At 39.8% G+C, this 14,309-nt stretch overlaps 1 protein-coding gene across 2 annotated transcripts in view; it reads right to left on the bottom strand.

Moving 5' to 3' along the window:
* LRRC20 (leucine rich repeat containing 20) overlaps positions 1-14,309 on the bottom strand; it is a 119,695-nt gene that overhangs the window by 82,776 nt on the left and 22,610 nt on the right. For both annotated transcript variants that reach the window (XM_087701800.1, XM_087701801.1), the window contains one exon: positions 12,658-12,807. In XM_087701800.1, the coding sequence (XP_087557926.1) occupies positions 12,658-12,807 (150 nt within the window). The remainder of the gene's footprint in view (positions 1-12,657; positions 12,808-14,309) is intronic.

The raw sequence follows: 14,309 nt of genomic DNA, 5'->3' as shown, positions 1-14,309 counted from the left end.
AGCAAAATAAAATTGAATTTCACAACTGCATATCTGCCAAAATCGTCAGTTGAAATAAGTTCTGGTTGTAATTGGGGGTGTATATTCAGAACAATCTCATTTCTCCTTTTGACTCCCACTAACATAAATTCTTCATTTCACTAACATAAATTCTTCATCCACGATTTTGGGGATCAAATATTTGGTATCCTTTTTTTTCTATATGCATTTCTTGTAAACATCCTATAACTTGTTTCAATTTTTTAAAATAATGAAATAATTTTCTTTTTTGAAGAGCATTTCCTCTCTCTGTGAGAGGAATGTAAGTTTTAAAATCCACATTTGTACTCAACACATTAAAAAGTCAGTATTTTTCTTGACTTGTCAAGATTTTCATCCTGTATATATTCTTTTCTTATGTATTTATGGAGGTTCATCTGGTAAAATCTCAATTATTGTATCTCCAAGTTATAAAGGACTTTCATTTTTCTAGTTCTTCTATTACCTCTTCAGTCCACAAAAATGTGAATTTTTCTCCTTTGTGCCACCCAAAAAGTTACTCTGTAGATTTAAATTTCCAGTAGGTTGTCTGTATCCAAGATGATTTTTTTTTTCTTTCCCCAATCTTCTTTACTTTAATTTTCAGGTAAAGACTGAACTTTAAATTATTTTTACCAAATTATAATGTGATTTCTTCTTTCTCCAGTTCTGCTGGCCGAGACTTTAGAACTAAAGGGAATCTGCAATTCTCCAGTGTCCTTGCAATGTGCAAAGCAAGTGTTCCAATATTTGAGGGGCCACCACAAACAAGAGGTGGTCAACCTGTTTTCCAAAGCACCAGAAGGCAAAGACAAGAAACAGTGGATGGAAACTAATCAAGGAGAGAGGCAATCCAGAACTAAGGAGAAATTTGTAGGAACAATTATTAAATGGAAAAGCTTACCGTTAGAAATTGTTGGTGCTCCACAGTGGTGGCATTGAATTTTTTTTTACTATTGCATCTGTGGGCATGGCTTTATGGGTGTGGTGTGGCTTTGTGGGCGTGGCAGGGGAAGGATACTGCAAAATCCCCATTCCCTCCCCACCCCACTAACCTGCTTTCCAGCTCCGTTCTCCTGTTTACAGCAACAAAAGAAGATCAGCTGGGAAACAGAGGGGACAGGGCCAGCCTGTTTGCCGATTCTCCAAACTACTCAAAATGTCCACTACCAGTTCTCCAGAACCTGTCAGAACTGGCTGAATGCCACCTCTGGTGTTCCATCACTGGAAACTATTAAGAAGAGACTGGACAGCCATTTGTCTGACATGGTATAGGGTATTGTGCTTGAGCAGGAGGTTGGAAGACCTCTAAAGTCCCTTCTAACTCTTGTTATTAGGTTATTCTTTTCTCAGACTTGAGTCATTAATTGGTGGGGGTCTAATATTAGCCTTAAGAGAATCATGTGCCATTTCTAAATGTTGATATGTTTGTTCAGTTAATTCCCCTGTATGCAATTTCCCATAAGAAATTCTTCAAGCTGAGGAAAAGAAGAATCCAGCAGGGCTATATCTGATCTTATGATTCTTTCTGCTTTATTAGGAAGAATAGTAAGTAACCTTACCTGTACGAGTTTCTATTCATTAAATTCAAGCAAAACAAATTATAACATTAATAGTAGCAGAAGAAAAGAAAGTAAGTTCTAAAAATAGAAAGTCCAGTAATTCTTTATAGTTTAACAAATGACTAGTGTGAGGGGAAATGGCACAACGAAATTACTTAATTACCAAACATTAAACAGTAATTAAAATATTTTTCAAATGAATATTGTAACATTTGTTTCAGATAAGCGTTCATTATGATGGAGCTCCCTCTTTGGGTCAAAAGAAAAATTAAATTAATTGAATAGAGCAGAAGGAAATTACCTTAATGGAGAATTTACAGGTAGGCCTTGATTTATGACCAGTTGCTTAGCAAACATTCAAAATTACAAAAAAAACAACAACCGGATGTTATCACAGACAGACTCTTCCAAAGTCACAAGCCTGAACTTCAGGTGCTTAGCAAACATGGCTGCATTTGTAGCATTCCATACTCAAGTGACGATGTTTTACAATGGTTTTGCTGAAAACCAGCACTTATCTCTGATTTTTGGCAAAACCACACCCATAGAAAAACCACTGGTTCTCTTAAAGACCACAGGATTCAATTAACGGCTGCTGTAAAAAAAAAAGGAACTGTTTACTGTAAAACATACAATGTAATGGACTGACTCCGTTAAGACTGTATGTTAAGGTCTACCTGTTCAGAGTTGACTTAAACATCCTTCCCATGCACTGATGATGTTACCTAGCTGGTAATGAGATGCCTCCAAGCTGAGAAACAAATTCAGAAAACACCAAGAATCGAATTAAAAAATTAAAAGAAAAGAAAAGAAAAGCAGTAACTGGATTAGACAGATTATATCTGGTTCAAACAAACAAAATGGTGATATCCTAGAACAGGGGTCGGCAACCTTAAACACTCAAAGAAACACAAAGATAGCAATAGCAATAGCAATAGCAGTAGACTTATATACCGCTTCATAGGCCTTTCAGGTCCTTTCAGATCCTAACTGGAAGCCTCCCATTCAATTCTGGAGCCAACTGGAAGTCTGGTTCTCCCCACCATAGTCTCCTCCCAGGGTGTCCTAACCAAAAACTGTATTAATCGTGGAGCAAATCAGCAACAGGAAGCTGCAGCAGAGGGATGAATGGGCCACTTGAGGTTCCAGAGCCGCGGATTGCTAACCCCTGTCCTAGAAGCCAGTAACTCTGAATTGATAATATTCTTAACTTCTTTTTAAGCAACATCTCACACAAGGCTGCCTTTTCAATTTCTAAAAAGGAAAACAAAAATCAGAATGAGACCAAAAAGAAAAATCTTTATTTTATTGAACTCTCCAGATACAGAAAAAAGCTTTTGAAAATTTTGAAGGGTTTGTCATGTTTGCAGTTTTGAAAAAGATGAATCATGGCACTAAATTTTTCATATGGATCGAAAGAATTGGGAAAGAATAAAAAAGCAGATGTAGCAGTAGATGGTCCTTTGTCATAGCAACGCACCAAACCGAAGAAGAGAAAACTAAATTATCTACTTTCCTTTTCTTTATTTTTACAGGAATTAGAACCACTGGACCCAGAAATTTTGCTAGGTTTTTGAGGAAGTAGGTTTTCTTTTTAATACATACACTACACACACACACACACACACACACACACACACACACGTTTTTTTTTATTTGTGCTGATAAATAAATAAAGGGAGACTAGTATACCGTATATACTCGAGTATAAGCCGAGTTTTTCAGCCCACTTTTTGGGCTGAAAAAAGCCACCTCGGCTTATACTCGAGTCTACAACTGGATCCGGCAGTGCTGTTGCCTGTTGGAGGAGGAGGAGGCGAACCAGCCTGCCACCGCCGGCCACCGCCACCCCGCCGCACTTCCCGCCCCCTTCCAAGCCCCACAGTCCAGCGGACGCAGCAGAAGCAGCCCCGGGGCTCCGCTGCTGCTCCCTGCATTTTGTGGACGGGGTCTCGCAGGAAGGAATCCCCTCTCCAAGGGATCCCTGTCCAGAAAATGCGGGGAGCGGCAGCGGAGCCCTGGGGCTGCTTCTGCTCCGTCCGCTCCTCTCTGCTCTCCTGTCGCCAGCTGGTGGGGCTGACCCTGATCCATAAACACTGCCGAATTCAGCCTCGGATCTTTGTCCGGACCTCTTTCTGGTCCGCCTCTGAAGTCCATATTCTCCATAGTCTCTCGAACTGCTCCCCCCCACCTCCAGTTTCTTCCTAGTTTGATCCCACGCGCCGCTGACCTAGGAACCGCATACCTCCCAGCAGTTTTTTCAGGCTGCTCCCAGATGGGACGGGAGGGGGATTGTATTAGCCAAAGGGGGGAAAGCGAGCGAGCGAGCGAAGCAGTGGGAGGGGGAAAGGATCCCTGTGAAGCCCTGCGGCCAAGGAGCGCTGCCTGCTTTTAAAGAAAACCTGGAAGGGGAAGAGGGCGGGTTTTTTCCCCCTCCCTTTTTCTTTTCGTTCCCGTGGCTCAGCCTCTCCTTTCCTTGGGGCCGCTGACCTAGGAACCGCATACCAGCAGTTTTTTCAGGCTGCTCCCAGATGGGAAGGGAGGGGGATTGTAAACCCCTTCCACACTCTGGCTCCTTTTCTTTCCTCCAGAGTTCGGGCTCTCTTTCTTTCTTTCTTTGAAAGAGAAGCCCAAATTAGCCAAAGGGGGGAAAGCGAGCGAGCGAGCGAAGCAGTGGGAGGGGGAAAGGATCCCTGTGAAGCCCTGCGGCCAAGGAGCGCTGCCTGCTTTTAAAGAAAACCTGGAAGGGGAAGAGGGCGGGTTTTTCCCCCTCAGTTGTGAGGGCAATGCTGCTCGCGACTTTCCCCTAAATGTTGGAGAAAACTTTTCACCGCTGTCCTCCTCAGCTCATTTGGGAAGGACGATTGTAACAGGTTGAGATTTCCTTTCAAAACAAAACAAAACCAACCCCTCCCCCAGTCCCAATGTTTCAAACAACCCCCTTTCCTGCTGGGAAGAGCCCAGCCAACCCCCCCCCCCGTCCCTTCCCATTCGAAAGGGAAGCTCGTATCACCTTCTAGAGAAAGTGGCAAATGCCCTCCGTGACTTCCTTGGTTTTTCTCCGGGCTCTGCTCTTCGGCATTGCCCTTGGGGAAAACTGCCGCGGTTTGTTTCCTTGAATATATTAACAGGCGCGTGGAAAGCAACTAAGCCAAGGAGCGTACGTAGTCCAGCCAAGCGAGTCTAGTTTCCTGGGGTCCCTTGCTCGTTCGCTTTCCCCCCTTTGGCTAATTTAGGCTTCTCTTTCAAAGAAAGAAAAAAAGAAAGAAAGAAAGAGAGCCTGAACTCTGGAAGAGGAGGAGCCAGGGTGTAGAAGGGGTTTACAATCCCCCTCCCTTCCCATCTGGGAGCAGCCTGAAAAACTGCTGCCGCGCCACGCCTGCGCCCCAAACAGAGCTGGGTCCAATCAGCCTTTTCCCCCCTTTTTATGCCCTGTCTCAGTGCTGCTTGCACTCTTGTATTTTCCCCTTCCTCTTACGTGCCCTCCTTGGTGCAGCGGGCTAACGCTGGTGAAAGGAGTGGGGTGGACACAACTGGTAAATTATAAACCACAGATTTTAATCCTATTTAATTTTTAATGGTATCAAATTTAGCTATAAAGAAGAGAGAAAGAAAGAGGGAGTGTGTGCACAGGAGTGTGGATTTTCTAAAAACCCCATTGAATCCAGAGGAGGGAAGAAAGAAAGAAAGAAAGAAAGAAAGAAAGAAAGAAAGAAAGAAAGAAAGAAAGAAAGAAAGAAAGAAAGAAAGAAAGAAAGAAAGAAAGAAAGAAAGAAGAAGTGTGTGCACAGGAGTGTGGATTTTCTAAAAATCCCATTGAATCCAGAGGAGGGAAGAGAGAAAGAAAGAAGGAGTGTATGAGGGTGGGAGATTTCCTAAACCCCATTGAATCCAGAGGAGGGAAGAAAGAAAGAAAGAAAGAAGAAGTGTGTGCACAGGAGTGTGGATTTTCTAAAAATCCCATTGAATCCAGAGGAGGGAAGAGAGAAAGAAAGAAGGAGTGTATGAGGGTGGGAGATTTCCTAAACCCCATTGAATCCAGAGGAGGGAAGAAAGAAAGAAAGAAAGAAGAAGTGTGTGCACAGGAGTGGGGATTTTCTAAAAATCCCATTGAATCCAGAGGAGGGAAGAGAGAAAGAAAGAAGGAGTGTATGAGGGTGGGAGATTTCCTAAACCCCATTGAATCCAGAGGAGGGAAGAAAGAAAGAAAGAAAGAAGAAGTGTGTGCACAGGAGTGGGGATTTTCTAAAAATCCCATTGAATCCAGAGGAGGGAAGAGAGAAAGAAAGAAGGAGTGTATGAGGGTGGGAGATTTCCTAAACCCCATTGAATCCAGAGGAGGGAAGAAAGAAAGAAAGAAAGAAGAAGTGTGTGCACAGGAGTGGGGATTTTCTAAAAATCCCATTGAATCCAGAGGAGGGAAGAGAGAAAGAAAGAAGGAGTGTATGAGGGTGGGAGATTTCCTAAACCCCATTGAATCCAGAGGAGGGAAGAAAGAAAGAAAGAAAGAAGAAGTGTGTGCACAGGAGTGGGGATTTTCTAAAAATCCCATTGAATCCAGAGGAGGGAAGAGAGAAAGAAAGAAGGAGTGTATGAGGGTGGGAGATTTCCTAAACCCCATTGAATCCAGAGGAGGGAAGAAAGAAAGAAAGAAAGAAGAAGTGTGTGCACAGGAGTGGGGATTTTATAAAAATCCCATTGAATCCAGAGGAGGGAAGAGAGAAAGAAAGAAGGAGTGTATGAGGGTGGGAGATTTCCTAAACCCCATTGAATCCAGAGGAGGGAAGAAAGAAAGAAAGAAGTGTGTGCACAGGAGTGGGGATTTTATAAAAATCCCATTGAATCCAGAGGAGGGAAGAGAGAAAGAAAGAAGGAGTGTATGAGGGTGGGAGATTTCCTAAACCCCATTGAATCCAGAGGAGGGAAGAAAGAAAGAAAGAAAGAAGAAGTGTGTGCACAGGAGTGTGGATTTTCTAAAAATCCCATTGAATCCAGAGGAGGGAAGAGAGAAACGACAGCTCTGATGGTGATGACTGCGAACTCAGTGATGATGACAATGTCTATGCTGATAACCTCACACTAGCTAATGCTGAAGCTCTGTTTGGACATGCAGATGATGAGGAGGAATCCAGTTTTGAAGGATTTTAACTCTTATGTTTTAGCTTGGTTGCTGAATGAGCTAAGGTTTTTGTACATTTAAAGTTATTGTTGATACCATATTGTTTTTATTGACCCTCTTTTCCACTTACAGAGCTAGTTATTTATTTATAAATAAATAATATTTATTTATTTATTCAAAAACATTATTGGTATCTATTTTTATTTTTGAAATTTACCGGTAGCTGCTGCATTTCCCACCCTAGGCTTATACTCGAGTCAATAACTTTTCCAGCTTTTTGGGGTAAAATTAGGTGCCTCGGCTTATATTCGGGTCGGCTTATACTCGAGTATATACGGTAGATCTATTTCAAGCTATTTAGCTCTCATCAGCTAGCCATACCCTTACTGGGATTTGAACCTGTGCTGTATTGCATCTTAGGCAAACGTCTTAGCCATTAAGCCACAGGTCTCCTTCTTATCAGCTGAAGCCAGGGAAGAAGGTATATATTTAGTGTCACAACCCCTGGTAAGCCCCAATTATGGGAGGAAGCTAACTGCTTTCATCATCTGTCAATCGGCTCATCACAAGAGTCCATCACGACAGGAACCCAATATTTTTACTGTTGTCTTTGTTATATTTGTGTGTTTTTTTTAATTTGTGCTGATATATATATATATATATATATATATATATATATATATATATATATATATATATATATATATATATATATATATGTGTGTGTGTGTGTGTGTGTGTGTGTGTGTGTGTGTGTGTGTGTGTGTGTGTGTTTTTATTTGTGCTGATAAATAAATAAATTATTTATTTATCAGCATAAATATAACAAATGTAACAAAAAGGCAACAGTAAAAAATATTGGGTTTCTGTCTGGATGGTCTCTTGTGACGAGCCTAATGACAGAGAGTGGAAGTGTGACCTTCCTCCCATACTTGGGCATACCATATATATATTTGTTATATTTATGCTGATAAATAAATAAAGGGAGACTAGTATAGATCTATTTCAAGCTATTTAGCTCTCATAAGCTAGCCATACCCTTGCTGGGAATCGAACCTGTGATCTATTGCCTCTTAGGCAGATGTGTTAACCATTGAGCTACAGAGCTCAACTCCTTATCAGCCAGGCCAGGGTGAAAGGTATATATTTAAAGTCACAACCCCTGGTATGCCCAAATATGGGAGGAAGGTCACACTTCCACTCTCTGTCCCTCGGCTTGTCACAAGAGACCATCCAGACAGAAACCCAATATTTTTTTACTGTTGCCTTTTTGTTACATTTGTTATATTTATATATATATATATATATATATATATATATATATATATATATATATATATATATATATATATATATATATATATATATATATATATATATATATATATATATATATATATATATATATATATATATATATATATATATATATATATATTATATTTGTGCTGATAAATAAATAAAGGGAGACTAGTATAGATCTATTTCAAGCTATTTAGCTCTCATCAGCTAGCCATACCCTTGCTGGGAATCAAATATATATATATATTATTTATAGGGTACTATAAATAATATATATATATATATATATATATATATATATATATATATATATATATATATATATATATATATATATTATTTATAGTACCCTTTCAGTTTTCAAAATGTTGAGATCCAGGTGATTATTTTTTTTTTTTTATAATTGTGCAGGCACATTCTGTGTCACAATCATGAGAGATCCTACCAGCTACAAAAAAGATAATTGGGTGTCTTCTAAATTGCCACTTGTTATAGCATGGCATGTCAATGCCCTCAATTGCTTGTCTCCCAGTGCAGGTTAGTATTAATCTCCAGGGAGACAGGTCAACTACTATCTTCAAAAATACTGGCTCTCCTATATGATAAAGCTTACATATTTTGCATTTTAGGTAATAACACTGTAATTATAGGAAGCCCCCCTCTCTCCAGATTAAAATTTCCTTCATTCTTAATATTAAAAAAGGCAGAATATAGAATATTTTCCCAAAGGAGAAATAGAGAAAGCATGTCCTTAAAGGCAGAAAGCATACCCAGTCTTTCTTAATAGCAGAAGTCTCAAATCTTTAGAGATGGATATTTCATGCCCATTGAGAAAGACTGGGCCAATCTATTCATAAACAAAACACACAGAAGGTTTGAGCTGATGGGATTAAAATTTACACCACCCCCCTCCAAATTCTAAGAATAGGACATGACCTTTAGGACATAATAGAATTAATCCACCACCATTAGAATAGCAAAAGACACAAGGCCTCACTACATTGTACAACTCCCTGGAGCATCTCAGAACACTATAAAAATCTATCCATTCCTAAATCAAGGGCTAAGCTACCACAAACATTGCTGCTGTCAATGAAGTTTCTGAAATCCAAATAAACCTCCTTTTCTTGTAGTCAGTCAGCCTCCATTTTATTTCCAGCACCTTTCTCCCAGCTTGAGATCGGACCGGGTTTTTCTTCCAATAATACTTTGCTCTCATCATTCCATCCTCTGCAAGTAACAGGAGCTCACTCCATTACGTGGCATTAAGGATTCGAACCGCTGAACTGCCGACCTTTCTGATCGACAACCTCAGCACCTTAGCCACTGAGCCACCGCATTCTTAAAGACAATGCTAGAGATGACTTACTTCAACAGTATACGACAGACACAGCTAAGATAATTGATAATTATAGTAGGAAGGACGCTTAAATTTTCCTTTCATCATTTCATATTTTTGCACAGCTACTAAAATGTTCATTCAATCAATGATTAAATGATTTGTAAGGAGACACAATATACTCCAGCACCTTTGAATAGTAAAGTACAGAAAGCCTTAAAAATAAACATAAGCAACCATATGTATCTTTCCTTTATAAATATTATTCACTCAGCCGCTCAATTGTTTGTGTGTTAAAATTGCTTTATCAAAATACAGTATGCAGTTTTGTTCTGCGCCTCTGTCAAACCTCATTAATCCTTCTTTACAACCACATAATGTTGTTTCCTTGGTATATATTTCATCAAAGCTCATGTTATTTATACATAGCAATTTGATTATAGTTTCACTCTACATATTCCTCAAATGCCCTTTAACTTTTACCACTTTTCAACAATCTTAATAAAATGCAAAATTCTTTTTAACCTTTGAGGAGGTAATTAAATCTGTCAGGGAATCATTTATTCATTTTAGAATATATTGTGCTAGTTATTCTTCTCTCAGGGGCTGCCACAAAGAAGAGGGAGTCAAGCTATTCTCCAAAGCACCTGAGGGCAGGACAAGAAGCAATGGGTGGAAACTAATCAAGGAGAGAAGCAACTTAGAACTAAGGAGAAATTTCCTGACAGAACAATTAATCAGTGGAACAACTTGCCTCCAGAAATTGTAAATGCTCCAACACTGGAACTTTTAAAGAAGGAATTGGATAACCATTTGTCTGACGTGATGTAGGGTTTCTTGCCTAAGCAGGGGGTTGGTCTAGAAGACCTCTAAGGTCCCTTCCAACTCTGTTATTCTGTTATTCTGTTTAATATGGCCACTATCCAAAAATCAAGTGCAGCTCTTGCCCGAAAAAATAAATAAAGTTCTATTCTATTCTATTCTGTATGAAATCAGTATTTTAACACCCAGTTCCCCAAACGATTGGCAACAGAGACCAACGTTATAAATTATTTTACTGGCAAAAGAGTTGTGCCACTATTCTGCTCACTTTGTGATAAAAGATTTTGAGTGATCTCCCTCCAAATGAAACTAATGGAGCTGGCATGAGATAATATAACCTCTTGCTTTTAAAAATTAAATTTTAATCTATCAAGAGATTCTCACAATTGCCTGAAGCTGGCTTGTATAGTGAAGGCCAGTACGTTTTGAAAGTGTTTCCATTTTATCCATGTAAGTTTGATTTTTTTTAAAAAAAATTCCTCTAAGCTGCTGAGATACCCATGGGAATGAGACTGTTTGAGAACCTCTGGCTTAAATGAAAACAATAAAACTGGTGGGTTACTGAAGGACACAAGATTATTCCACATTGCAGAGAAGTCTACAGAAAATGAAAGATATAAACTTTTGCTGCAAGGCAGAGTAACAATGTCATCACAACAGCAGGAAGGTTCAATCTAAAATTTGAAAAATAAACATCGTACAGAAGTCTACCATGTGTAAATTTTTCTGACGTTCAGCTCTTACCTCTCAAATTATACATTTGTGAGGCTGTGAGAAGCTAAGATGATCACATTGCTTGTAACGTTTGAGAGGGAAAATTTAATTTATTATTAATTTATTTGCCACTTATCTCTCCCCAAAAAAACTCATTTACAGGTAGTCCTCGATTTATTATCACAATTGAGTCCAACATTTATGTTGCTATGTGAGCTGTTTGTTAAGTCAGGTTTTGCCCCATTTTACCATCTTTCCCACCACATTTGTTAAGTGAATCACTGTGGTTGTTAAATTAGTTAACTCGGTTGCTAAATGAATTTTAAGCTTCTCCACTGAGTTTGTCAGAAGGTTGCAAAAGGCGATCATGCGAACCCGGAAATCTGCAATTGTCATAAATAGGAACCAGTTGTCAAGTATATGAACTCTGATCACGTGACCATGGGGATGCTTCAAGTGTGAAAATCAGTCAAAGGTGTCACTAAGTGTGAAAATCGGTCACAGGTCACTTTTTTCAGTGCTATTGTAACTTCGTATTGTGGCCCGCCAGCAGAGCTGGCAGCAGAGTCAGACAGTGAGGAGGTTGGGGAGAGCATGGGCCAGTCCTGGAGGCTGGGGAAGACTCAGACGAGGGCCCTGTGTCAGGGGCAGAGACGGGGCCGAGGCTCTCTGCAGTGATTGGGTGCATACGGAGCTAGGCAGCCAGAGCCTGTTCCCAGTGTGCGCATGCACAGAGCTGCCAGAAGAAAAGAACAGCTCAGAAATCAGGGTAGACTTGGGAGTAAAGTCACAGGTGGAAGATGATTGGCCCCTCCCATAGTAAATAAAAGAGGAGAGAAAGGGGAGTGGGCTTTTGCATGAAACAATCCGTTCATTTGTTTGTTAGTTTCATTTCAGGAGTGTGAAGATCTGTCCGTGAATCTCAGAGACTCTGTGCCCAGTCTTTGCTTGCACAGCACCTCATTTGGAAAATATTTACATGGCAGCTTTCCAAGATAGGTAAGGTCTGTAGTCATAAATATTCCTTTGAAAGACTGTTTGCCAGGCCTTGCTGCCAATTACCTCCACTAGACCGATTAGATCCCACAGATTAGGCCTCCTCCGAATTCCATCCGCCGGCCAGTGTCAACTGGAAACTAATCGGAGGAGAGCCTTCTCGGTGGCTGCTCCGACCCTCTGGAACGAACTCCCCGTGGAGATTCGAACCCTCACCACCCTCCAGGCCTTCTGTAAAGCCCTTAAAACCTGGCTGTTCCGACAGGCCTGGAGCTAAGAACTGTTGCCCCCGTCTCGAATTGGTATGACTGTTGTGTTTTAATCATGCATTGTTTTTTTATGTCGTTTTAAATTCTTGTTTGTATCCCCCTTCCCTGGTTGAGTTGTGAGCCACCCTGAGTCCCCTTCAGGGGAAAAGGGCAGCATATAAATAAAATCAACATTAAAAACATTAACATTAACATGTGAATAAGAGGAATTAAATAAAATAAATTCAGTTTAAAAAGGGTTTTTGGGGGGGACCAGGACTCAGCTTTTTGGGGAAGCCTAGGACAGAATACTTCAAATGGTCATTAAACAAGACACTATATCGAGGACTACCTACATTTTGATAATTACTGTTTTACTATCAATTTATAACATTGTATTCATGGTTACTGAGAAAAAAACATGTTACACGCGGCATAAATACATTTTTAAAATGAAGAAGTCCTGGCATTTGGAAAAGTAATAGCAACAACAGAGATACTTCCTTTTGCTTGTAGCCTGCAGAGGTGTACACCTACCTCTCAGCTGACTAAAAGTGATAATGAATTTGCTGGTTACAGACTTCAGCTCATTATTGGCCAGCGTGATGAGATGTATGCCTTCAGCCACATGCCTCATGACTTTATAAAGGGCGATGGGGAATGTCATCAATTTGCAATCTGCCAAATCTAAAGGAAGACATCAAAGGAGGAAAGGAAGGGGTGAGAGAAGAAATACTGAGTGTTCCGGAACAAAATAAGCTGCGTTGTGAGGCATCAAAATTTTATTAACTGTCCGTGAGGATTAGATGTTTATAGTAGAAGAATCAGGAGCAGATACACTTCTTTGAAATATAAATCTATCTTGAGGATGGGGTGCTGCAACAGACCAGAATATCAAAGTAATAGTGATGCCAGGAAAACTTTTCTGTTTTCCTTCCACTTAAGTATGAACCATATTCACTGACAAACACAGCATGCAGGTCCGAAATGAAAAAATAAATTATCTGGAGGATAAACGTGGGGAGCTATTGTCTCTACTTCATTTCAGAAGTCAGGCATCAGTCCATCCCATCTCCCAGCTCTGAATTCTTCTATCTTATAATTTTTCTCTGAAGCCCTGCCCCTCAAAAATACATAAAACCTCAGTAAATGTAGGAATAATATTCCTGCAACAAAGGAATATAATGAGCACATTTTCTTCCTCCTCTTGGTAAAAATGGTCTTCACTATTTTCAGGTGAACGGGCAGAGAACGTGCTCTCATCCTGTACGTGAGAAGAACACGCAAATAACTCCTCCATATTCTAACATTAATCTAGCCAGCATGTAGAAGAAAACATAGGGAGAAAAAGTTATTGCCTCGGCCTTCCAAGGTCAGTAAAATGAGGACCCCAATTATTGGGGGCAATATTGTATGCTGACACTGTAAACCGCCCACCCCTACCTGGCACTCAGATAAATCAGCCATCAACAGGTATAGAGAGGTAAACAACATCTACACATCACTCAAAAGAGATAATCAAAATAAATAAATAAATAAATAAATAAATAAATAAATAAATAAATAAATAAATAAAGTAAGTAAGTAAGTAAGTAAGTAAGTAAGTAAGTAAGTAAGTAAGTAAGTAAGTAAGTAGTTATACTCTGTACGACACCTTAGAACGATAAATGAAATTGTGTTCCTCCCTATGAACCAAACCAATGAACTCAAGCTCAGTTATCCTGACAGTGCCAGCTATCATTTTAGCATCAATGGGCTCCTTGTTCTTTTATCCTCTCTGCACACACCAAACTGACTCTCAGTCAGAGTTTGTTTCTGCTCCCAGCAATTTCAGGAGAAGCGCATGGAGATTTGGGGCGGGGAGTCTTTGAAGAGGATTGTTGGCTGTACAGTTAAAGAAATTAATTCAAAGAACAGATCAGAAAGAGTATTCTTAGAATCCCAGATGGGCTTTTGAACAAACAGATGTAGAAACAGTTGGAAAGCTACAATGTTTGCTCATGATCCACAGTTGGACAATCCCTGTAGTAAGCCATAATAAACAAACACAGATGAAATATCACTCGGATAAGTAAACCCATGTAGCTACTATTATCTATACCAGTGTTTTTCAACCTTTTTTGTGCAAAGGCACACTTTTTTCATGAAAAAAATCACAAGGCACACCACCATTAGAAAATGTTTAAAAA

The sequence above is a fragment of the Thamnophis sirtalis genome, unplaced genomic scaffold (genome assembly GCF_051295495.1).
Source record: "Thamnophis sirtalis isolate CommonGarterSnake01/CBP01778 unplaced genomic scaffold, rThaSir2_p1.2 scaffold_15, whole genome shotgun sequence".
Classification (NCBI taxonomy): domain Eukaryota; kingdom Metazoa; phylum Chordata; class Lepidosauria; order Squamata; family Natricidae; genus Thamnophis; species Thamnophis sirtalis.
This window is presented reverse-complemented; position numbering and strand designations above follow the sequence as displayed.